The sequence below is a fragment of the Engystomops pustulosus genome, chromosome 9 (assembly GCF_040894005.1).
Source record: "Engystomops pustulosus chromosome 9, aEngPut4.maternal, whole genome shotgun sequence".
Lineage (NCBI taxonomy): Eukaryota > Metazoa > Chordata > Amphibia > Anura > Leptodactylidae > Engystomops > Engystomops pustulosus.
In genome coordinates, this window is record NC_092419.1 from 16,550,390 (window position 1) to 16,577,873 (window position 27,484).

At 49.0% G+C, this 27,484-nt stretch overlaps 1 protein-coding gene across 5 annotated transcripts; it reads right to left on the reverse strand.

Moving 5' to 3' along the window:
- Nucleotides 1-383: 383 nt before the first annotated feature.
- On the reverse strand, nt 384-26,707 carry PPP1R13L (protein phosphatase 1 regulatory subunit 13 like). 5 transcript variants are annotated; one of them, XM_072125955.1, is made up of 12 exons: nt 26,585-26,707; nt 10,194-10,285; nt 8,659-8,810; nt 8,065-8,572; nt 7,836-7,928; nt 7,669-7,754; nt 6,506-7,360; nt 6,141-6,278; nt 4,988-5,121; nt 3,552-3,718; nt 3,278-3,474; nt 384-1,658 (listed from the first exon to the last, which is right to left on the reverse strand). In XM_072125955.1, exons 2-12 carry the CDS (start codon nt 10,246-10,248, stop codon nt 1,620-1,622), a joined length of 2,424 nt encoding a protein of 807 aa, XP_071982056.1. In that variant the 5' UTR covers nt 10,249-10,285; nt 26,585-26,707; the 3' UTR covers nt 384-1,619. The 5 variants fall into 5 exon arrangements, with proteins under 5 accessions (XP_071982056.1, XP_071982057.1, XP_071982060.1 ...); XM_072125956.1 differs by having other exon boundaries at nt 26,593-26,658; XM_072125959.1 differs by lacking the exon at nt 26,585-26,707 and adding an exon at nt 25,828-25,834.
- Nucleotides 26,708-27,484: the final 777 nt, after the last annotated feature.

Consider the following 27,484-nt stretch of genomic DNA (forward strand, 5'->3'; position numbering starts at 1 on the left):
TCTATATATGGTATACAGGAAGGAGGAGTCCTCTGTGTATATGGTATATACCAGGTGACAAGAGGAGTCCTCTATATATGGTATACAGGAAGGAGAAGGAGTCCTCTGTGTATATGGTATATACCCGGTGACAGGAAGGAGGAGTCCTCCTCTGTGTATATGGTATATACCCGGTGACGAGAGGAAGCCTCTATATATGGTATACAGGAAGGAGGAGGAGTCATCTGTGTATATGGTACATATGGCCTAGCACCTCCTCCATGACTCCATCCAGATGCAAGCTGTAAGTCATTAGGCCCTGGGGTCCACATTCTAGAATATGTGGACCCCACATTTATGCTTTGTGTCATTTATTTCATGCAGAAAGAAGAGTAACATTTACATGTGATAACGAAACAACACGGCATCCGCAGGATCCTTCACTGCCGCCATTTTATTAGAAAAAAATACAAAGAGGGAATGGGGAGACAACAACAAATCTAATGTGCACAGATGCATAAGTACATGCACACACCACCAAACAGCAAGGTGCTCAGATACACACACACAGACCCCGCCTGTGCACGAGTACATGCACACACCAACACACAGCAAGGTGCTCACATACACACACTGTCCCCTGCCTGTACATGAGTACATGCACACACCAACACACAGCTGTACAAGGTGCTGAGATACCCGAGTACATGCACACACCAATACACAGCAAGGTGCTTAGAAACAAACACTGACCCCACGCCTATGCACACACCAAGAAACGGCTCTACAAGGTGCTCAGATACACACACACACTGACCCCACCTGTGCATGAGTACATGCACACACCAACAAGGTGCTCAGATACACACAATAACCTCCAACTGTACACAGCGACACACCAACACAAAGACATTAAATGTGTACAGATACACACACTAACCCATGCCTGTACATAAGTACATGCACACACCAACAAACAGCTGTACGCACACTAACCCCTGCCTATACCCAAGTACATGCACACATTCACACAAGGTGCTCAGAGACACTCTAACCCCTATTTGTACACAATGAACGTGCACACACTAACCCCCGTCTATACACAATGGGGCTCATTTAATAAGGGTCGCGCTGCTCACTTTCGTCAGACTGTGCAGCATTTTCGGGGATTACACGGCTTGCACAGGTATTTAATAAGTGTGTGCGCTGGGATTTTGGCGCACACAATCCTTTTTTGGCACAGCTCTGCTGCTTCCATGCAACGCAAATTAGAGGGTGTGCACAATCCAACTGATTCGGACTGAGCGCAGGATTTAACTTTAAAATTGTGTCGCAAGACCAAGCACTTACATGCACCAGGAAGAAGAAGGTGAACTCCGGGGACCTGAGTGGGGAAGCGACACATGCAGGATATCGGGCGCACGATCTTAGTGACTCGCGGCACAGCGCATGATCGTCTGACAATGCACTTTCGGGGAACTCCAGTGGCTGGGTAAGTAAATGTGCCGCAAGGAGTACATGCACACACCAACACATACACAAGGTAATCCCCGCCTGTACACAATGAACACGCACACACTAACCCCGCCTGTACACATCATATACATGATGAAGCCTGTATAAGTCTTCGGCTGGTTCGATCACAAGGGACTGCGCTGGGGACGGAGCCTTGGGTACATCTGGAAAAAAAAAAGGCATGTGTCAGGACAGGAAGCCGAGAGAGCGCCACCCAGAGGAACAAAAAGCAACATCAACACCACTGATCTGGAGGTACCATGCTGGAGATCCTAGGTCAGGGGTGCACAACCTGCGGCTCGCCGACCCTCATGTTGTGACCCCTGCCCTTCTTCTCCCAGTGCAGCAGCTGGGCTGCGATTTTACTCACTTTTTGCCGGGATTCACGGCAAAAATGGATTTTATGTGCAGTAAGAACTGTGCTGCGGGACCTTCCCTACTGTTCAGAGGGGAAGCTGAAGGACCCGTGATGATGTCATCATCACATGACCCTCCGGCTTCTCCTCTATACAGCCTCTTGCGGAACAGGGCTGCTGACATTGAGGAGGAGGAACTAGAACTGGGGGCTGTCTGAGTAAGGAGAGAGAAGACCTGGGGGGGGGGGGGAGCTATGTGTCTGTGGAGGGGGGAAGAGCCGTATTATAGTAGTTATATTCTTGTACATAGGGGGCAGTATTATAGTAGTTATATTCTTGTACATAGGGGGCAGTATTATAGTAGTTATATTCTTGTACATAGGGGGCAGTATTATATTGGTTATATTCCTGTACATAGGGGGCAGTATTATAGTAGTTATATTCTTGTACATAGGGGGCAGTATTATAGTAGATATATTCCTGTACATAGGGGCAGTATTACAGTAGTTATATTCTTGTACATAGGGGGTAGTATTATAGTAGTTATATTCTTGTACATAGGGGGCAGTATTATAGTAGTTATATTCTTGTACATAGGGGGCAGTATTATAGTAGTTATATTCCTGTACATAGGGGGCAGTATTATAGTAGTTATATTCCTGTACATAGGGGGCAGTATTTTAGTAGTTATATTCCTGTACATAGGGGGCAGTATTATAGTAGTTATATTCCTGTACATAGGGGGCAGTATTATAGTAGTTATATTCCTGTACATAGGGGGCAGTATTTTAGTAGTTATATTCTTTTTACCTCAAGCAGCAAAAAGGCTAGAATCCGCCTGTACAGCAGATATTATGTATGAATACCGGGTTGGCTGCAGGTAGGGCAGAGTACTGGGTTTTCCAGAGCCCCTGTGTGCATCCAGTTAGTCACAATTACCTGCTGTGGGTTCAGACAATTTCCACCTTAATTAATATTGTCTTGTTTGTGCGCTTGTGTATTGTAGTCTGCTACAGGTCTATGTTATGTCAGTATTATGCAGTAGTGGTTTCTGAGGGGTATTTACTCTGTACTATGGTTTTTGGCACATCTAGGATTTTGGTTAATAGTGCGGCCCTTGTGCCGAAAAAGGTTGTGCACCCCTGTCCTAGGTGTACGACCCCCTCAACCAATCCTGCCTTATCTTCATACTGAGTTCTACCACAATGGATGGACATCCTTAAGGTGGGACATGAGACGGATTCTCGCCTCAGTTTTTTTAGACTACGTCTTCTTCATGATTTTCAGACACACTCACTATAATGGATGAATCGTGTCTACGAGTAATGGAGACAAGGGGGACTCCATTCACTGACAGGAAGCGTCACATGCTTGAGCCCTCCATACTAGAAGACGCGTCCCAGGAATGTACCCAAATGTGTCCTTACCCCAAAGTAGTTGCGGGGCACGTAGCCCTCTCGCCCGCACAATGCTGCCCACCACCAGTTGCCGCCTTCGCCATCTTTCCTTAGAACGGTTACGGAGTCGCCCTCATGTAGGGACAGTTCATCAGCGAACTCTGCGGTGTAATCCCACAAGGCATAGATGACTCCGCTCTGCGTCTCCCCCATACACTGCTCCACCTCTGAAAGAAAGAATGAGAAGGCTCCAGCATGCAAGCAGAGGGGCAATGGAGGGGCAGGGGGTCTGCAGGAGACTTACCTGTCAGGTAGGTCAGACACTCCTTGTAACCTTCCCTGTAGGGATCACACTTGTCTACCGCTAAACTGCCATCACTGAAGGTTGTAGCAAAGATAGCGGCACCATGTCGCACCAGGATATGGCAGCTCTGCAGGTCGTTACAGGAGGCAGCACAGTGCAGGGGGGTCCTGGAAAGAGGGTCTGCGTTACTTCACATGCCCACATCCTCCTCACCATCACCTGAGGCCTCTGATGTCCCATCCTCATCACCTGAGGCCTCTGATGTCCCATCCTCATCACCTGAGGTCTCTGATGTCCCATCCTCATCACCTGAGGCCTCTGATGTCCCATCCTCATCACCTGAGGTCTCTGATGTCCCATCCTCATCACCTGAGGCCTCTGATGTCCCATCCTCATCACCTGAGGCCTCTGATGTCCCATCCTCATCACCTGAGGCCTCTGATGTCCCATCCTCATCACCTGAGGCCTCTGATGTCCCATCCTCATCACCTGAGGTCTCTGATGTCCCATCCTCATCACCTGAGGCCTCTGATGTCCCATCCTCATCACCTGAGGCCTCTGATGTCCCATCCTCAACACCTGAGGCCTCGGATGTCCCATCCTCATCACCTGAGGCCTCTGATGTCCCATCCTCATCACCTGAGGCCTCTGATGTCCCATCCTCATCACCTGAGGCCTCTGATGTCCCATCCTCAACACCTGAGGCCTCTGATGTCCCATCCTCATCACCTGAGGTCTCTGATGTCCCATCCTCATCACCTGAAGTCTCTGATGTCCCATCCTCATCACCTGAGGCCTCTGATGTCCCATCCTCCCAACCTGAGGCCTCTAATGTCCCATCCTCATCACCTGAGGTCTCTGATGTCCCATCCTCATCACCTGAGGCCTCTGATGTCCCATCCTCATCACCTGAGGTCTCTGATGTCCCATCCTCATCACCTGAGGCCTCTGACGTCCCATCCTCATCACCTGAGGCCTCTGATGTCCCATCCTCATCACCTGAGGCCTCTGATGTCCCATCCTCATCACCTGAGGCCTCTGATGTCCCATCCTCATCAGCATCACCTGTGCCAATCCCCTCACCACCACACTCCCCCCATTCCTCCTAAGCTTCATCTTTATTTTCTGATGTCCCAATCCTGCTCACCATTACCTGAGGTCTCTGATACTTTAACCCACCCTACTATCTGTAATCTCTTCTGCCCCCATCACCATTGCCTGATGTTACCGTAGCCCCCCATTTCCCTGACCATCACCTATAGTATCTGATGAACCCAGAACTCTCACCACCATTTGAGATCCTGCTTACTATCACCCGTAGTCTTCGGTGCCTCATTTCCCTTAGCACCCTCTGTGGTCTCCAATTCCCTAAAACCCCTCAACATCAGCTGTAGTCCACTACAATCTAAGGTTTTTAATGGCCCCAACCCACTTACCATCCATGACTATCCGCTGCGTTAACATTGGCGCCGTTGTTAATGAGCAGGCTGACTATATGGAAGTTGGCGCCACAGATGGCATTGTGCAGGGCAGTGATACCCTCCTCATTTGGCTGACTCGGATCCTTAACCTAAAAGACGAGAAGAAATGAAAGGTGAGTAGAGGCAGCAGTGTAGAGGTGAAGGATTCAGCCTCACAATATATTTGAGATAAATGAGATGATCACAATCATTTGGCACAAATAGATTATACTGAAATTCTAGCGTATCTAGAACATTTGGGATTTCTTTCTCATACTGGCGACCGAAATGACCAACACCAAACCAAAGAGAATGGATCGTGTGGCCTCGGGCGGCAGCCCTGCACCATAATGCCTTGCAGGCAGCTCCCAGGCAATGTGGACGGTCCCCAGATCTGATGTGACTGATGACTATGAAACTGCAAACCAAGAGAACATTTGTGTATGGGGGGACTAAGGCGAGACTGAGGAGAGACAGACCGTGATGGAGTAAGGAGGAGAGAGGAGCTCCGCTCAGAGACAGATGGTGATGGAGAGACAGAGGGGAGAGAAGCTCAGCTCAGAGACGGATGGTCGTGGAGAGACAGAGGGGAGAGGAGCTCTTCTCAGGGACAGAGGAGAGTAGCTCTGCTCAGAGACAGATGGTGATGGAGAGACAGAGGGGAGAGAAGCTCAGCTCAGAGACAGAGGAGAGTAGCTCTGCTCAGAGACAGATGGTGATGGAGAGACAGAGGGGAGAGGAGCTCAGCTCAGAGACGGATGGTCGTGGAGAGACAGAGGGGAGAGGAGCTCTTCTCAGGGACAGATGGTGATGGAGAGACAGAGGAGAGAGGAGCTCCGCTCAGAGACAGATGGTGATGGAGAGACAGAGTAGAGAGGAGCTCCGCTCAGAGACAGATGGTGATGGAGAGACAGAGTAGAGAGGAGCTCCGCTCAGAGACAGATGGAGAGACAGAGGAGAGAGGAGCTCTGCTCAGAGAGAGACATTATGGGCATTATATTTCAAACATAATTTGACCTAAAGTTACATGAAATTTTCAAACAAGCTTTCAAAGTAGCCGCCCCATACTCCTGGCAAGCCTCCACCTGGTTGTAATGCTAACCTCCTGTGTTCAGTCCACATAACCTACCTCCCTTAGCGCCTGAGTGACCACATCCAACTCTCCAGTCAGGGCCCCATCAAGCAGCAGAATGAGGGGGTCCAGCCGAGCGTGACGGGCTCTCACTTTTTGTGGAGAATTACGACCTCTCAAAGCTGAACGAAGTTCCTAAAACGAAGCACAAAATCCTTCAATATTATTATCTGAAACCAATACAGCGCATCTAGGGGTGTCACTTATCATAAGTGACCTGCTGATCTCATGTCCTCTCCCGACAGCTCCTCTGCATCCACCACCAGTGGTGAAGGCAAGGGGTCCATAGGAGGACACTGGAGTGACCAGAGTGTACATACATTGACCTCTTTGTTGTAATAGGGGCATCTATATTTTCTTACCAGGTTTTGGCCTCCACTGACGACTACTGGAATACAGTGTTCCAGATCTGGTGTCCCGGATGCAGTGGCCCCCACCCTGGAATCTGATGCCTCCTGGATGATGCACATGGGATCCTCAGAGATGATGCTAGGTTTGTAGGCCATTGGCTTCTCTTCAGCTCTTGGCTCCTCAGGTATGGGGTGCATGATGGCCGTGATCTCATGTTCTGCAGGGTGTTCTGAGAAGCTGGGAGGCACTTTGTTTGCTGATCCTTGAAGTCTCTCCTCAGTTTTTGTCTGTTCAGGAATAACAGAGGGTTTGGCTGCTCTTCCAAATAGTCGCCCCATGATTTGCCGATACTGGCGTCGGTCTGAAGGAAGAGGTGGGGCTTGTGCAGTGTGTTCCTGTGAGCCTCGTCTCCTCAGTGGTCTAGGAATATCTTCCAAAACCCTCTGCACCTCTGCTAATGAAGGGGGTAGTTGTGGCTGAAGGCGGGTAGGGCTGAGAGGCCGGGGGACTTCTTCATTTACAGGAGGGGTCACGGCTGTAGCAGGACTGGGAATGTCTGGAACCACAGGAATGGACACTGGTGCTGCTGGTGGGATGTTGCTTGGAATGGAAGTATACATCTGAGGCGGAGCCTGGTGCTCCCAAAATGCATTTTGAAGACGGAAGATCATGGAAAGGGGCAGAGGTCTGTGTGGCTGACCCCGACCTCCAGGTGGAGGAACAGGAATGCGAGAAATTGGCTGCTGAGAGGGAAGAGATCTAGGCAAGGTTCCTGTGCCAGTCTTCCAAGCAGGATCCGGCGACTGAGGACCACGATCCATTGAGGAGAACTTGTATCCACGTGGGAGTGTGGAGGACACATCACCCTAAGAGGAGAGAGAATATCATGAGCCATAAAACAATATTCTAACACAATAAAAGCATCCACCAATGGCCGTGGACCTGGGGTGCGGGCTGTCGGCTCTGTACACAATGACTTTCAACAGTCTTATGGTTGCTTAATCCTGTTGCAAGTGTAGAAGCCTGGAGCTAAAAGGATCAACTTACACCAGTGCTCTACGTGTGGATCACCTATCACCCACAATGGATTTACACAGGTCCCCTCAGGCATCCTACATTGTCCTGCACCTTCCCGTGTCTTCACTTCTCAGACTCTATGAGTTTCCTTACTTACCTGGCCTTTCACCGGGGCCGCATCCAGGCTGCTCTCCCTCCAGGCTTTCATGACAGGGACTCCTCCGAGAGATGTGCGATCAGACCCTATGGGGGAGCAAAGGGAAAACGTGAGGTTGAGAGAATGTCCTGCTGGTATCACCACCGCCGCGGCCATACTTTACTCACTGTCCTGCAGGTTCTTCTTGTCGTACACCGCATCCAGATCAGACTCATTCCAGCTACGCTGAGGAGGGCGCCGGCGTAGAGAACCAACATCATCTGCAGTGGAGGGAATGGCAGAAAGATCTGTCAGAAAGCAGCTCCTGAGGTGAACCACTGGTGGCAGCAGGTCCTTGTCAAGCCACCACCTAATTAAACTTATTATTTATGGACGTTCGAATACTCGGATAATCACCTGAGAAGCGAGGCTGAGAAAATCCCAAAGGAGTCTCATACGCTGGAGGCGTTCTCTGAGATTGAGCCCATTCAGGGTACATGCCCATAGGAGGTCCTTCGGGGACAGGGGAGGTTGACCTGGGCACATAGCCATAATCATAGGAGCCAGAAGACAAACGGGAGTTTGAGGACGATGTGGGACGTTCATAGTACTGGAGACGAGGGGAGGAGGGGCGACCCCAGGATGGTCGAGACTGGACAGTCATATAGGGGTCACCAGCATCAGAAGGCAGGGAGCGGCGTGTAAAGTTGGGGGAGGAGTTGAGGGTAATGGAAGGCACAGTGGATGTGGAGTTCATGGTGAGAGATGGGGACATTGGAGCGGCCAAGGAGTCTTGTCTGAGCCTACTAGAATTCAGGGGTGACGTTGGACTGAGAGATGTTGGGGTTAGAGGAGGCATAGACCGACGGGTGAGGGATGGCGACAGGTTGGGCATGAAGTTCTGAACTTTGGAAACTTCTATACCCTGTGGAGAGAGAGATTATCCGTTAGATACTTGTGTGGTCATGTTTACCCACTCGTCAAAACTGAAGGGGCATCAGCCGCACGTACCAAGGTTAATGGCCCTGGTGGTGGCCTTTCCTCTGCTCTGTTTTGGATACTAGGCGACTTTTCCCTTTCCAGTTCTCGTCTGATTTCATCCAGTTTGGCTGTAGCAGAATCCAATTCCATCTGTTTCATATTCAGCTCCTGAGCAGCCAAAGCTGTGGCAAAGCAAAACCATTGTCCAAGATGAAGAAAGGGCGGAGGAGGGCCCTCCCCAAAAGGCACATAGACCAGAACCCGCCAAGATATCTTTTCCCCATAATCTGGTAGTATTTGTTGCAAGCTCGTGCAGCCCAAGAACAGAAAGCTGATACTTATTCTTCCGACCCTCCAAACCTCTCCATAGTCCAACCTTCTAGGCCCCTCCAACGCCCCGGCCCACCAGACCCTCCAACGCCCCCGGCCCCCCAGACCCTCCAACGCCCCCGGCCCCCCAGACCCTCCAACGCCCCGGCCCCCCAGACCCCTCTGGATTACCCATCTGACACCTCTTGCCTGCCCCCGGACCCTCCTGCACCCAGTTACATGTGGCTGCCACATCCATTATCAATCACCCAATAATAGGAGACATTTGGGAATAAGAAGTTCTGCCGCCTCTGCACACGTGACTCTACCTGCTACACTCTGTTCAGTATCTGTGTTGCTTAATCTGCCAAACCCACCGCTCTGCGAATACTCCACCCTGCAATCATCTGCTCTATATATATCGCCTACTATGTGAGACAAACATAATGTACAGTACATGGGATGCCACCCTAAACACAGCCTACACTAAGCCCTATATACCACTACACATCACCCCATATATAACCTATCCTGAGCTCTATACAGCACTATGTACATAATCCCATATATAACCTATCCTGAGCTCTATACAGCACTATATACATAACCCCATATATAACCTATCCTGAGCTCTATACAGCACTATATACATAACTCCATATATAACCTATCCTGAGCTCTATACAGCACTATATACATAACCCCATATATAACCTATCCTGAGCTCTATACAGCACTATGTACATAACCCCATATATAACCTATCCTGAGCTCTATACAGCACTATATACATAACACCATATATTACCTATCCTGAGCTCTATACAGCACTATATACATAACCCCATATATTACCTATACTGAGTTCTAAACAGCACCCCATAGTCATACTATAAAGAGGTCTCTACAGTACCACTATATACAGAACAATATATCTCATCCCATACTCACTATATAATCAGGTCTATATGGCATCCTATACACCAACTCATATACAACCTATACCAAACTATATAAATCAACCGATACACAACCTATACTGAGCTCTTTACAGCACTATATACATAATAACATATATATCATATACTGAGCTCTACTCAGTACCCCACACACATCCTACACCGAGGTCTATGCAGCACCACTATATACAGCACTATATACCTCATCCCATACACACTCTATACTGAGGTCTGTACAGCACCACTATATATCTTATACTCTATACACAGTATAATTCGGTTGTGGTCACCACTTACACTGGAAGTCCAGGTCCAGCAGGGAGTGTGCTGACTTGACGTTGTTGCTCGCCATCTTGGAGACCTTGTCCCTCCAGCCGACCAGCCTGGACCTGGGGAGAAGAACTTCCATTAGAAACGAGAAGAGAGAAGCTGCAGAGTCCGCAGCAGACAGAGAGTGCAGCTGGAGGGAGGCGCGAGGCACAATAAGAAGTGACTCACACCTGGGGCGGGGAGACACATGCCACAAATGTGAGACATTCATGAGAACCTGCCAGGACTATACAGAGGTGGATCCTCACCCCAGGGCACAGGGAGCGACACAAACAGAAGCCAGAGCCAGACCTGGCACCCAAGAGCTCACAATCTAATCTACCTAACACACTGTATCAGTCCCATCATCCCTGACCCCAAGAACTCATAATCTAATCTACCTAACACACTATATCAGTCCCATCATCCCTGACCCCAAGAGCTCACAATCTAATCTACCTAACACACTGTATCACTCCTATCATCCCTGACCCTAAGAGCTCACAATCTAATCTACCTAACACACTGTATCTCTCCCATCATCCCTGACCCCCAAGAGCTCACAATCTAATCTACCTAACACATTGTATCTCTCCCATCATCCCTGACCCCCAAGAGCTTCCAATCTAATCTACCTAAGACACTGCATCACTCCCATCACCCCAAGAGCTCACAATCTAATCTACCTAACACACCGTATCACTCCCACCATCCCTGACCCTAAGAGCTCATAATCTAATCTTCTTAACACACTATGGGGGTCATTTACTAAGGGCCCGATTCGCGTTTTCCCGTCGTGTTACCCGAATATTTCCGATTTGCGCCGATTTCCCTGGGATTTTGACGCACGCGATCGGATTGTGGAGCATCGGCGCTGGCATGCACAAGCAACAGAAATCAGTGGGCGTGGCCGAACCTGACAGATTCGGAAAAGCCGCCGCATTAAAAAAACGGAGTTTGCACTTACCTTCACTAGGAATAGGCCGGTGAACTTGAGTGCGTTCCGATGCTCTTCAGTGCAGCAGCGCCACCTGGTGGACGTCGGAGGAACTGCCATAATGAATCCCGGCCGGACCCGAATCCACCGCAGAGAACGCGCCGCTGGATCGCGAATGGACCAGGTAAGTAAATCTGCCCCAATGTATCAGTCCCATCATCCCTGATCCCATGAGCTCACAATCTAATCTACCCAACACACTGTATCACCCCCATCATCCCTGACCCAAAGAGCTCCCAATCTAATCTACCTAACACACTATATCATTCCTATCATCCCTGACCCCAAGAGCTCACAATCTAATCTACCTAAGACAATGGGGCAGATTTATCAAGCTGTCTGAAAGTCAGAATATTCTTAGTTGCCCATGGCAACCAATTACAGCTTCCCTTTAAAATATTCAAGAGCACTGGTAAAATGAAAGCTGAGCTGTAATTGGTTGCCATGTGCAACTAGGAATATTCTGATTTTCAGACAGCTTGATAAATCTGCCCCACTGTATCACTCCCATCATCCCTGACCCAAGGAGCTCCCAAACTAATCTACCCAACACACTGTATCACTCCCATCATCCCTGACCCCAAGAGCTCACAATCTCATCTACCCAACACACTGTATCACTCCCATCATCTCTCACCCCATGAGCTCACAATATAATCTAACACACTATATCACTCCCATCATCCCTGACCCAGAGAACTCACTATCAAATATTCCTAACACAAACAAATGTATCACCCCCATCATCCCTCACCCCAGGAGCTCACAATCTAATCTGCCATCACAAACGATGTATCATTCCTATTATTCATAATAATAATAATAAGAGCTCACAATAAAATATAACAGATATTTGCACAATCATCCAGATAATTGTTATGTGCAGGTGGGTCATTCATCTGTGTGACGATTCCTGTGACTGCAGGTTGTGACCCGATCTGATGGACAACAACATACAGAGGAAGAACCAGAACCAAACGGATCAGTGACCACAGCCCCACACCGTGCACCCTAACCCTAACGACCGCAGCCCCACTCCGTGCGCCCTAACGACCGCAGCCCCACTCCGTGCGCCCTAACGACCGCAGCCCCACTCCGTGCGCCCTAACGACCGCAGCCCCACTCCGTGCGCCCTAACGACCGCAGCCCCACTCCGTGCGCCCTAACGACCGCAGCCCCACTCCGTGCGCCCTAACGACCGCAGCCCCACTCCGTGCGCCCTAACGACCGCAGCCCCACTCCGTGCGCCCTAACGACCGCAGCCCCACTCCGTGCGCCCTAACGACCGCAGCCCCACTCCGTGCGCCCTAACGACCGCAGCCCCACTCCGTGCGCCCTAACGACCGCCGCCCCACTCCGTGCGCCCTAACGACCGCAGCCCCACTCCGTGCGCCCTAACGACCGCAGCCCCACACCGTGCATCTGAGGACCGCAGCCCCACACCGTGCGCCCTAAGGACCGCAGCCCCACACCGTGCATCTGAGGACCGCAGCCCCACACCGTGCGCCCTAAGGACCGCAGCTCCACACCATGCATCTGTGGACCGCCTTCCCACTCCGTGCGCCCTAAGAACCGCCGCCCCACTCCGTGCGCCCTAAGAACCGCCGCCCCACTCCGTGCGCCCTAAGAACCGCCGCCCCACTCCGTGCGCCCTAAGAACCGCCGCCCCACTCCGTGCGCCCTAAGAACCGCCGCCCCACTCCGTGCGCCCTAAGAACCGCCGCCCCACTCCGTGCGCCCTAAGAACCGCCGCCCCACTCCGTGCGCCCTAAGAACCGCCGCCCCACTCCGTGCGCCCTAAGAACCGCCGCCCCACTCCGTGCGCCCTAAGAACCGCCGCCCCACTCCGTGCGCCCTAAGAACCGCAGCCCCACTCCGTGCGCCCTAAGAACCGCAGCCCCACTCCGTGCGCCCTAAGAACCGCAGCCCCACTCCGTGCGCCCTAAGAACCGCAGCCCCACTCCGTGCGCCCTAAGAACCGCAGCCCCACTCCGAGCGCCCTAAGAACCGCAGCCCCACTCCGTGCGCCCTAAGAACCTCAGCCCCACACTGTGCGCCCTAAGAACCGCAGCCCCACTCCGTGCGCCCTAAGAACCGCAGCCCCACACTGTGCACCCTAAGAACCTCAGCCCCACACTGTGCACCCTAAGAACCACAGCCCCACAGAGTGCACCCGGGGACTGCAGGTCCCACACACACTGTCCTCCTAAGGGCCACAGTCCCACACTGTCCACCCAAGAACCAGTGACCACAGTAAAACAGTGACTAAGTTATTGGAGGTTCCCGGTCCTGCATGTGTAGGTTATATAATCCGGGAGGTATGTGGGTCAGGGTTACACAGCTCTGATGTAATCACTTGGTATCATCTTCCTTGTACGGGATCATCCTAGTAGTTCTCTTCCTCCATACTGTCCGCCTGTGGTATCGCAGCCCCACACTGTCCGCCCAAGAACCAGTGACCACAGTGAAGCAGTGACTATGTTATTACAGGTTCCTGGTCCTGCCTGTGTAGATTATATAATCCGGGAGGTATGTGGGTCAGGGTTACACTGCGGTCTCTGATGTAACCACTTGGTATCATCTTCCTTGTCTTGGCTCATCCTGTTGGCATCACATGTAGGGTAGAAATTCTCTTCCTCCTTTGCACCAGGGGATTTTTACTACCTGAAAATTAGTGACCAGGAGAAACTCCCGACACCATGACCCCTTAGAGGTCAGAGCCCCAGGGGAGGTTACTATAGAACTCCTTAACCTAGGGACCTCATCTGAGGCGGCTGTACCCCCCACAGCCGCCATACAACCCAAACACCCACAAGGACCTTCCTCACCCCAAACCTCCCAGGACCACAAACACCCACAGGGACCTCGCTCACCCCAAACCTCCCAGGACCACAAACACCCAAAGGGAATTCACTCACCCCAAACCTCCCAGGACCACAAACCCCCACAGGGACCTCCCTCACCCCGAACCTCCTAGGACAACAAACACCCACAGGGACCTCCCTCACCCCAAACCTCCTAGGACCACAGACACCCCCAGGAACCGCTGTCACCACAAAAACCTGCAGGACCTATGTCACCTGTAAGGACCACCTCACTCTACACCTACCATATGCGGCTGCGCAGGTTTGCCCCACTGGATAATGATGCCAGGCTCCCAAACCGTGTAAGTTTCTGCTGCCGTCGTGTCTGCACCATGATGTACTGGTGAATGTGATGGAGCAAGACTGGAACTAGAATGATACTGGGAGAGGGAGGAGCCAGCCCTGGGCAACAGGCGAGATACACAGGCGGAGCATGCGGGATTACATAGGACTGCAGGTCATAACATGATCTGTACTCAGAAAGGTATCACAGTGTTATCTGTGGTGTTACATAGGACTGCAGGTCATAACATGATCTGTACTCAGAGATATCTCTGTGTTATCTGTGGTGTTACATAGGACTGCAGGACACATCTATTACATGATCTGTACTCAGAGATATCACTGTGTTATCTGTGGTGTTACATAGGACTGCAGGTCACATCTACTACATGATCTGTACTCAGAGATATCACTGTGTTATCTGTGGTGTTACATAGGACTGCAGGTCACATCTACTACATGATCTGTACGCAGAGAGATATCACTGTGTTATCTGTTCTGTTACATAGGACTGCAGGACACGTCTACTACATGTTCTGTACTCAGAGATGTCACTGTGTTATCTGTGGTGTTACATAGGACTGCAGGACACATCTACTACATGATCTGTACCCAGAGAGATATCACTGTGTTATCTGTAATGTTACATAGGACTGCAGGACACATCTACTACATGATCTGTACTCAAAGATATCTCTGTGTTATCTGTGGTGTTACATAGGACTGCAGGACACATCTACTACATGATCTGTACTCGGAGATATCACTGTGTTATCTGTAATGTTACATAGGACTGCAGGACACATCTACTACATGATCTGTACTCAAAGATATCTCTGTGTTATCTGTGGTGTTACATAGGACTGCAGGACACATCTACTACATGATCTGTACTCAGAGATATCACTGTGGTATCTGTGGTGTTACATAGGACTGCAGGACACATCTACTACATGATCTGTACTCAGAGAGATATCACTGTGTTATCTGTGGTGTTACATAGGACTGCAGGACACATCTAATACATGATCTGTACCCAGAGAGATATCACTGTGTTATCTGTGGTGTTACATAGGACTCCAGGACACATCTACTACATGATCTGTACTCAGAGATATCACTGTGTTATCTGTGGTGTTACATAGGACTGCAGGTCACATCTACTACATGATCTGTACTCAGAGAGATATCACTGTGTTATCTGTAATGTTACATAGGACTGCAGGTCACATCTACTACATAATCTGTACTCAGAGAGATATCACTGTGTTATCTGTGGTGTTACATAGGACTGCAGGTCACATCTACTACATGATCTGTACTCAGAGATGTCACTGTGTTATCTGTGGTGTTACATAGGACTGCAGGTCACATCTACTACATGATCTGTATTCAGAGAGATATCACTGTGTTATCTGTGGTGTTACATAGGACTGCAGGTCACATCTACTACATGATCTGTACGCAGAGAGATATCACTGTGTTATCTGTTCTGTTACATAGGACTGCAGGACACGTCTACTACATGTTCTGTACTCAGAGATATCACTGTGTTATCTGTGGTGTTACATAGGACTGCAGGTCACATCTACTACATGATCTGTACCCAGAGATATCACTGTGTTATCTGTGGTGTTACATAGGACTGCAGGACACATCTACTACATGATCTGTACCCAGAGATATCACTGTGTTATCTGTGGTGTTACATAGGACTGCAGGTCACATCTACTACATGATCTGTACGCAGAGAGATATCACTGTGTTATCTGTTCTGTTACATAGGACTGCAGGACACGTCTACTACATGATCTGTACTCAGGAAGATATCACTGTGTTATCTGTGGTGTTACATAGGACTGCAGGACACATCTACTACATGATCTGTACTCAGAGATATCACTGTGTTATCTGTGGTGTTACATGGGACTGCAAGTCACATCTACTACATGATCTGTACTCAGAGATATATCACTGTGTTATCTGTGGTGTTACATAGGACTGCAGGAGACATCTACTACATGATCTGTACTCAGAGAGATATCACTGTGTTATCTGTGGTGTTACATAGGACTGCAGGTCACATCTACTTCATGATCTGTACTCAGAGATATCACTGTGTTATCTGTGGTGTTACATAGGACTGCAGGACACATCTACTACATGATCTGTACTCAGGAAGATATCACTGTGTTATCTGTGGTGTTACATAGGACTGCAGGACACATCTACTACATGATCTGTACTCAGAGATATCACTGTGTTATCTGTGGTGTTACATGGGACTGCAAGTCACATCTACTACATGATCTGTACTCAGAGATATATCACTGTGTTATCTGTGGTGTTACATAGGACTGCAGGAGACATCTACTACATGATCTGTACTCAGAGATATCACTGTGTTATCTGTAGTGTTACATAGGACTGCAGGTCACATCTACTTCATGATCTGTACTCAGAGATATCACTGTGTTATCTGTGGTGTTACATAGGACTGCAGGACACATCTACTACATGATCTGTACTCAGGAAGATATCACTGTGTTATCTGTGGTGTTACATAGGACTGCAGGACACATCTACTACATGATCTGTACTCAGAGATATCACTGTGTTATCTGTGGTGTTACATGGGACTGCAAGTCACATCTACTACATGATCTGTACTCAGAGATATATCACTGTGTTATCTGTGGTGTTACATAGGACTGCAGGAGACATCTACTACATGATCTGTACTCAGAGAGATATCACTGTGTTATCTGTGGTGTTACATAGGACTGCAGGTCACATCTACTTCATGATCTGTACTCAGAGATATCACTGTGTTATCTGTGGTGTTACATAGGACTGCAGGACACATCTACTACATGATCTGTACTCAGAGATATATCACTGTGTTATCTGTGGTGTTACATAGGACTGCAGGTTACATCTACTACATGATCTGTACTCAGAGAGATATCACTGTGTTATCTGTGGTGTTACATAGGACTGCAGGTCACATCTACTACATGATCTGTACTCAGAGATATCATTGTGTTATCTGTGGTGTTACATAGGACTGCAGGACACATCTACTACATGATCTGTACTCAGAGATATCACTGTGTTATCTGTGGTGTTACATAGGACTGCAGGACACATCTACTACATGATCTGTACTCAGAGATATATCACTGTGTTATCTGTGGTGTTACATAGGACTGCAGGACACATCTACTACATGATCTGTACTCAGAGATATATCACTGTGTTATCTGTGGTGTTACATAGGACTGCAGGTCACATCTACTACATGATCTGTACTCAGAGATATCACTGTGTTATCTGTGGTGTTACATAGGACTGCAGGTCACATCTACAACATGATATGTACCCAGAGATATCACTGTGTTATCTGTGGTGTTACATAGGACTGCAGGACACATCTACTACATGATCTGTACTCAGAGATATCACTGTGTTATCTGTGGTGTTACATAGGACTGCAGGTCACATCTACCACATGATCTGTACTCAGAGAGATATCACTGTGTTATCTGTGGTGTTACATAGGACTGCAGGACACATCTACTACATGATCTGTACTCAGAGATATCACTGTGTTATCTGTGGTGTTACATGGGACTGCAAGTCACATCTACTACATGATCTGTACTCAGAGATATCACTGTGTTATCTGTGGTGTTACATAGGACTGCAGGACACATCTACTACATGATCTGTACTCAGAGATATATCACTGTGTTATCTGTGGTGTTACATAGGACTGCAGGACACATCTACTACATGATCTGTACTCAGAGATATATCACTGTGTTATCTGTGGTGTTACATAGGACTGCAGGACACATCTACTACATGATCTGTACTCAGAGATATATCACTGTGTTATCTGTGGTGTTACATAGGACTGCAGGACACATCTACTACATGATCTGTACTCAGAGATATCACTGTGTTATCTGTGGTGTTACATAGGACTGCAGGTCACATCTACAACATGATATGTACCCAGAGATATCACTGTGTTATCTGTGGTGTTACATAGGACTGCAGGACACATCTACTACATGATCTGTACTCAGAGATATCACTGTGTTATCTGTGGTGTTACATAGGACTGCAGGTCACATCTACAACATGATATGTACCCAGAGATATCACTGTGTTATCTGTGGTGTTACATAGGACTGCAGGACACATCTACTACATGATCTGTACTCAGAGATATCACTGTGTTATCTGTGGTGTTACATAGGACTGCAGGACACATCTACTACATGATCTGTACTCAGAGATATCACTGTGTTATCTGTGGTGTTACATAGGACTGCAGGTCACATCTACCACATGATCTGTACTCAGAGAGATATCACTGTGTTATCTGTGGTGTTACATAGGACTGCAGGACACATCTACTACATGATATGTACCCTGGTTGCCCCCAGATTTAATAGTAAATTATAAAAATCTCAGTATCACCCCACACATTCAGAGCAGTCACCAGCTGCGGATAACGAAGGGTTAACAGAGTCACCATAACTGGTCGGACGGGAGCAAGGGAGCCAAGACAAACTCCTCTCACCAGTCATCACTTGCCAACCTGCCCGACACCGGGTACGGCCCAAACCACATGGGAGGGTGAGACAGGGAAGAAGAGAGAACAGAGACTACAACACAGGGGAGAGTAACAATCCATCCCAATATGCAATAATCCCAGTACTGTACAGGACACTACCTATACCAAGAGTAATAATCCCAGTACTGTACAGGACACTACCTATACCAAGAGTAATAATCCCAGTACTGTACAGGACACTACCTATACCAAGAGTAATAATCCCAGTACTGTACAGGACACTACCTATACCATGAGTAATAATCCCAGTACTGTACAGGACACTACCTATACCAAGAGTGATAATCCCAGTACTGTACAGGACACTACCTATACCAAGAGTGATAATCCCAGTACTGTACAGGACACTACCTATATTAAGAGTGATAATCCCAGTACTGTACAGGACTCTACCTATACCAAGAGTGATAATCCCAGCACTGTACAGGACACTACCTATACCAAGAGTAATAATACCAGCACTGTACAGGACACTACCTATACCGAGAGTAATAATCCCAGTACTGTACAGGACACTACCTATACCAAGAGTAATAATCCCAGCACTGTACAGGACACTACCTATACCGAGAGTAATAATCCCAGCACTGTACAGGACACTACCTATACCGAGAGTAATAATCCCAGCACTGTACAGGACACTACCTATACCGAGAGTAATAATCCCAGCACTGTACAGGACACTACCTATACCGAGAGTAATAATCCCAGCACTGTACAGGACACCACCTATACCAAGAGTGATAATCCCAGCACTGTACAGGACACCACCTATACCAAGAGTAATAATCCCAGCACTGTACAGGACACCACCTATACCAAGAGTAATAATCCCAGCACTGTACAGGACACCACCTATACCAAGAGTAATAATCCCAGCACTGTACAGGACACCACCTATACCAAGAGTAATAATCCCAGCACTGTACAGGACACCACCTATACCGAGAGTAATAATCCCAGCACTGTACAGGACACTACCTATACCTAGAGTAATAATCCCAGCACTGTACAGGACACTACCTATACCAAGAGTAATAATCCCAGCACTGTACAGGACACCACCTATACCAAGAGTGATAATCCCAGCACTGTACAGGACACCACCTATACCAAGAGTAATAATCCCAGCACTGTACAGGACACCACCTATACCAAGAGTAATAATCCCAGCACTGTACAGGACACCACCTATACCAAGAGTAATAATCCCAGCACTGTACAGGACACCACCTATACCAAGAGTAATAATCCCAGCACTGTAAAGGACACCACCTATACCAAGAGTAATAATCCCAGCACTGTACAGGACACCACCTATACCAAGAGTAATAATCCCAGTACTGTACAGGACACCACCTATACCAAGAGTAATAATCCCAGTACTGTACAGGACACCACCTATACCAAGAGTAATAATCCCAGTACTGTACAGGACACTACCTATACCAAGAGTAATAATCCCAGCACTGTACAGGACACTACCTATACCGAGAGCTATAATCCCAGCACTGTACAGGACACTACCTATACCGAGAGAAATAATCCCAGTACTGTACAGGACACTACCTACAACGAGAGTAATAATCCCAGTACTGTAAGGACAGAGAATAATAATACCTGTATAGAAAGTAAAAATGCCAGTACAGTGCAAGTCACAAAGAGCAATAATCCCAGTACTATACAGAACACTATGTAGAGAGTAATAATCCTAGTACAGTACAGGTTACTCTCTATACAGAACAGTATACAGAGAGTAATAATCCCTACATAGAGTGTAGAGTAAATACAAGAATATCTGGGGCAATAACCCAAACCACAAATCCTATCATAAAAATGAATGGTGCGTGGGTGAGATTCTATTCCTCCTTTAATGAGGTCGGGAAGAGGTCATGCCCTCTGGCACAGGTAGAAAGACCCTTCTACACACGAATATGGGTCACAGTTCATATTCCAGCCACAAACCTTTCCTATACAATGATTCCCCCTAGTTGGGTCTCTATTGACGAGGGGTCGGGAAATAAATTTTGCCATTTAAGGCCGCCGTGTAGACTGTGGAGACTTATAGCCATTGATGCCACACTAGGGGATTATGGGAAATATGCAAATATGTTTTTCATGGTGGGAAAAGATAAAACTTCTTGCAAGTCATTGAAGTTAACCCCTTAAAGAGGACCTGTCACCTAAATTTTCGGCACTAGGAGATGTTACTAAACCTCCGGTAACGCTATCAAACACTGAGGCGGGGTATTCATGAGGGGGGGTCCGAGGCACTGCCTCTTCCCCGGACCGCCCTGCTCGCTCCATAGGCCGACAGAGACTGCCGCGCGATAGGCGGCAGTCACCGCCCCTAGCCACGCCCCAACCCCGCCCCCTCATGAATACATCGGACAGCTTAGCGAGCTATCCGACAATTACATTGTACCCTGCCGCAGTGTTTGATAGCGTTACCGGAGGTCTCCGGTAACGCTATCACTCTAACACTGCGGCGTTTGATCGAGCACTAGGCGCTGCGCACTTTAGTAACATCTCCTAGTGCCGATAAATTGGGTGACAGGTCCTCTTTTTGGACTCTGACCCGCGTCGCTTTATACGGTTATAACTTTTGAACTCTGTTACTTATCAAAGCGATTCTGAGATTGTTTTTTCCCCACATGTTGCACTTCACTTTAGTGGTAAATTTTGGCTGATAAGTTTTGCGTTCATTTATAAAAAAAAAAAGAAAATAAAATGATGAATTTTTTTTGAAAAATTTGCCTTTTTCGAGATTCGAAATCATCGCGTTTTCAGGCAAATGTCTGGATAATTTATTTGGCGGTCACGCGGATTACAAATCGAATATCGGTGGTTTTTTTTCAGTATATTCAGAATTGACTATTTTGGGGATTTTTTTTAAATGAAATTAAATATTTTGCATTAAACCCCGAACCCCCCCCCCCCCATATAATCTACCCATTTTCAAATCTGCACCCCTCAAACTATCGGAAACAGCTTTTAGGAAGATTGTTAACCCCTTGAGATCTTCATAGTAATTAAATTAAAATGGAGTTAAGATTAAGAAGGGTAAAATTTTGTTGGTTATACGTTCAATTAGCCCTAAAATTTACGCATTTCCAAAAGATAAACAGAGAAAACCCACCATACAATTTGTTCTATAATTTCTCCCGAGTGCAGAGACCCCCCACATGTGGCCATTACTTGTGTTATGGGCGCACAGCGAGGCTCAGAAGGGAAGGAGCGCCCTGCAGCTGCCAGGATTTTAGTTTCCTCATTGGCCCCTTTTGTAGGCTATAAAATTTTCGCTTTTCCGTTATTGGGGCCATGTGACGGCATTTTTTTTGCAGGATGAGAAGCTTTTTCCAGTGTTACCATTTCAGGGTTGGTATCACCTATTGTTGAAAATTGATGAAGATTTTTTTGAGGGCAGAAGTAGAAAAGCATCAATTCTGTACTGGATTTTTGGTGTTCACCGTATAGCCCAATAATCCTGTTATCTTTATTCTATAGGTAAATACGATTATGGGGATAACAGACTTGAATATTTTTTCTTACGTTTTACTAAATTTGCCAAATAAAACCCTAATGTGGGACAAATCTATCATTTTTGCATCGCCGTCTTCCAAGTGGCAGAACATTGTTACTTTTTTGGCTACGGAGCTGATTGATGGCTTGTTTTTGTTGGGGGATGTTGTACTTTGCACCAGTCACATTCTGGAGTACATGTGTTTTTTTTATCTCTATCTTTTTTTATCTTTACTTTTTAATGCATTTTTTGTGGGATTAAATAGGTAAAAATCATAATTTTTAGAGGGTTTTTAACTTTTTTTTTTTTACGGTGTTCATCGAGTGGGTTCAATAATTATTTACTTATATTCTGTGGGTTGTTACGGACGCGGTGATACTATATATGTGGAGTTTGTGTTAGGATTTAGACATTATATTTTCCACCATGGGACATCAAGGTAACAAAAAGAGGCTCCTGGTAGAAGTTTGGAGATGGGAAATGGCGATTCTTTTGGGGATCCGCGGTGGATGGATGGATGGATCGTGTATTTCAGACTAACAACATCACGTTAATGTATTAAAAAAAGGGGATACAACCAAATTTATCAAACTCTTTTTCAAACTCTTCTTGTTGCATTGTGGTTATTTGTCTGCGTAAGGGCCCATTCACATGACGCGTTGCGTTTTTGACGGATTCCACTGGCTTCAGCATTGATTACATGCTAAGGTTACATTGCGTTTTAGCAGAGGCAGTAGAACGCAACGTAACCTTAGCATGTGATCAAGGCTGAAGCCAGTGGAATGCGTCAAAAACGCAATGCGTCATGTGAATGCGCCCTAATTGTTACTCTTTTTCCTGTCTGTCGGTCCTTTTTTACATTAAAACTCCACTATAATAAAAGCTTCATTACGGTTAAAACTTCCACCTACAAAACGCAATGGAAACGCGATGTTAACAATGCGCTACTGCATGCATTTTGTTGACACATGTGACGTTTTTGGTGCATTTTTTCCTTTCTTGTAAAACACTTGAGTTTTGCATATCGGCTTTTTAAAGGGGCTTTTGGATAAAGTGTCGCAATCTTACGTTTTTCTCACGCATGCGGCTGTGTACTTCATTCTGAAACGCATGCGATTACATGCACAAACAGAGAACGGGATCCCTGCAGTTTTACTAATTCCAAGTGACACCCAGAGCTGCCGGCAATTACCGCACATCAAGAATTGCGTTATTAATGTGTTAGAAATTGCAACAAAAACACCAAGTGTGTCAGCGGCCTAACACATGGGTTAACACTGTGTTCACGGTTTGTAAACGCAAATGTAAACAGTAATGTAATTGGGCAAATCTCCTCTCTTCGGCTGTTGTAATGCGTTTCAAAACGCAACGTGTGAACACACCCCAAGCCTATGATCTTGAGAGAGTGTAAAAGTCCCAGTACTGGACAGAACACCCCTCTGCAGAGCATTCCTTACCAATCCTCCCTCCCCCCCCCCCCCCCCACACGACACCCCTCTGCAGAGCATCCCCCCCAGGACACCCCTCTGCAGAGCATTGCCCGTGTCTCACCCGCTCACCCCTCTGCAGAGCATTGCCCGTGTCTCACCCGCTCACCCCTCTGCAGAGCATTCCCCGTGTCTCACCCGCTCACCCCTCTGCAGAGCATTCCCCGTGTCTCACCCGCTCACCCCTCTGCAGAGCATTGCCCGTGTCTCACCCGCTCACCCCTCTGCAGAGCATTCCCCGTGTCTCACCCGTTCAGCCCCTGCAGAGCATTCCCAGTGTCTCACCCCCTGCAGAGCATTCCCCGTGTCTCACCCGCTCACCCCTCTGCAGAGCATTGCCCGTGTCTCACCAGCTCACCCCCCTGCAGAGCATTCCCCGTGTCTCACCCGCTCACCCCTCTGCAGAGCATTCCCCGTGTCTCACCCGCTCACCCCTCTGCAGAGCATTCCCCGTGTCTCACCCGCTCACCCCTCTGCAGAGCATTCCCCGTGTCTCACCCGCTCACCCCTCTGCAGAGCATTCCCCGTGTCTCACCCGCTCACCCCTCTGCAGAGCATTCCCCGTGTCTCACCCGCTCACCCCTCCGCAGAGCATTCCCCGTGTCTCACCCGCTCACCCCTCCGCAGAGCATTCCCCGTGTCTCACCCGCTCACCCCTCCGCAGAGCATTCCCCGTGTCTCACCCGCTCACCCCTCCGCAGAGCATTCCCCGTGTCTCACCCGCTCACCCCTCCGCAGAGCATTCCCCGTGTCTCACCCGCTCACCCCTCCGCAGAGCATTCCCCGTGTCTCACCCGCTCACCCCTCCGCAGAGCATTCCCCGTGTCTCACCCGCTCACCCCTCCGCAGAGCATTCCCCGTGTCTCACCCGCTCACCCCTCCGCAGAGCATTCCCCGTGTCTCACCCGCTCACCCCTCTGCAGAGCATTCCCCGTGTCTCACCCGCTCACCCCTCTGCAGAGCATTCCCCGTGTCTCACCCGCTCACCCCTCTGCAGAGCATTCCCCGTGTCTCACCCGCTCACCCCTCTGCAGAGCATTCCCCGTGTCTCACCCGCTCACCCCTCTGCAGAGCATTCCCCGTGTCTCACCCGCTCACCCCTCTGCAGAGCATTCCCCGTGTCTCACCCGCTCACCCCTCTGCAGAGCATTCCCCGTGTCTCACCCGCTCACCCCTCTGCAGAGCATTCCCCGTGTCTCACCCGCTCACCCCTCTGCAGAGCATTCCCCGTGTCTCACCCGCTCACCCCTCTGCAGAGCATTCCCCGTGTCTCACCCGCTCACCCCTCTGCAGAGCATTCCCCGTGTCTCACCCGCTCACCCCTCTGCAGAGCATTCCCCGTGTCTCACCCGCTCACCCCTCTGCAGAGCATTCCCCGTGTCTCACCCGCTCACCCCTCTGCAGAGCATTCCCCGTGTCTCACCCGCTCACCCCTCTGCAGAGCATTCCCCGTGTCTCACCCGCTCACCCCTCTGCAGAGCATTCCCCGTGTCTCACCCGCTCACCCCTCTGCAGAGCATTCCCCGTGTCTCACCCGCTCACCCCTCTGCAGAGCATTCCCCGTGTCTCACCCGCTCACCCCTCTGCAGAGCATTCCCCGTGTCTCACCCGCTCACCCCTCTGCAGAGCATTCCCCGTGTCTCACCCGCTCACCCCTCTGCAGAGCATTCCCCGTGTCTCACCCGCTCACCCCTCTGCAGAGCATTCCCCGTGTCTCACCCGCTCACCCCCTGCAGAGCATTCCCCGTGTCTCACCCCCCTGCAGAGCATTCCCCGTGTCTCACCCGCTCACCCCTCTGCAGAGCATTCCCCGTGTCTCACCCGCTCACCCCCCTGCAGAGCATTCCCCGTGTCTCACCCGCTCACCCCCTGCAGAGCATTCCCAGTGTCTCACCCGCTCACCCCCCTGCAGAGCATTCCCAGTGTCTCACCCGCTCACCCCCCTGCAGAGCATTCCCCGTGTCTCACCCGCTCACCCCCCTGCAGAGCATTCCCCGTGTCTCACCCGCTCACCCCCCTGCAGAGCATTCCCCGTGTCTCACCCGCTCACCCCCCTGCAGAGCATTCCCCGTGTCTCACCCGCTCACCCCCCTGCAGAGCATTCCCCGTGTCTCACCCCCCTGCAGAGCATTCCCCGTGTCTCACCCGCTCACCCCTCTGCAGAGCATTCCCCGTGTCTCACCCGCTCACCCCCTGCAGAGCATTCCCCGTGTCTCACCCCCCTGCAGAGCATTCCCCGTGTCTCACCCGCTCACCCCCCTGCAGAGCATTCCCAGTGTCTCACCCGCTCACCCCCCTGCAGAGCATTCCCCGTGTCTCACCCGCTCACCCCCCTGCAGAGCATTCCCCGTGTCTCACCCGCTCACCCCCCTGCAGAGCATTCCCAGTGTCTCACCCGCTCACCCCCTGCAGAGCATTGCCCGTGTCTCACCCGCTCACCCCTCTGCAGAGCATTCCCCGTGTCTCACCCGCTCACCCCTCTGCAGAGCATTCCCCGTGTCTCACCCGCTCACCCCCCTGCAGAGCATTGCCCGTGTCTCACCCGCTCACCCCCTGCAGAGCATTGCCCGTGTCTCACCCGCTCACCCCCTGCTCCCCGTCTTCTCGGTCCTTTCCTCTTTTTGTCCTTCTCGTCACTTTCTTCGGTCTAAGTTTAGACCCCGCCCCCACATTCCAGGACGCGCAGGTATGAGCCGCCACAGGTGGGGCCGCCGCAAGGAATGCCGGGACACGTAGTCCTGGCCCTGTCCCACTCCACAACTGCCAGTGCTAGAAATATACGAGCGGACTACAAGGTCCAGAGAGCCCGAGGACGGGAGCGCAGCCCCGCCCCCTACAGCCTTCGGGACGAGGAGGAGGAGTCTGTAATAGAGGGAGAAGAGACACCGAGAGTTATACACGGACTATATAATACTCCCTTACTACAGCGTTATATACAGTGTAACACTCCACATAGTATATAATACACAGTAGAATCCCACACACCATATATAATGTACTATATACTACTCCACACAGTATATAATATACAGTATAATGCCACACACCATTTATAATGTACTATATACTACTCCACACAGTATATAACATACAGTATAATCCCCCACAAGTGTATGTAAGGTAAAATAAACTACTCCACACAGTATATGATGTACAGTATGATACCACACACTGTATATTATGTACTATATGCTACTCCATACTGTATATAATGTACAGTAAAATCCCACACACTGTATATAATCCCCCACACAATATAAAATGTACTATATGCTACTCCACACAGTATATAATGTATAGTATAATCTCCCACAATGTAGATAATGTACAGTATAATCCCCCCCACGGTATACAATGTACTATATACTACTCCACACAGTATATAATGTAGAGTAGAATCCCACACACTGCATATTATGTAAAGTAGAATCCCACACACTGTATATAATCCCCCACACAATATATAATGTACTGTATA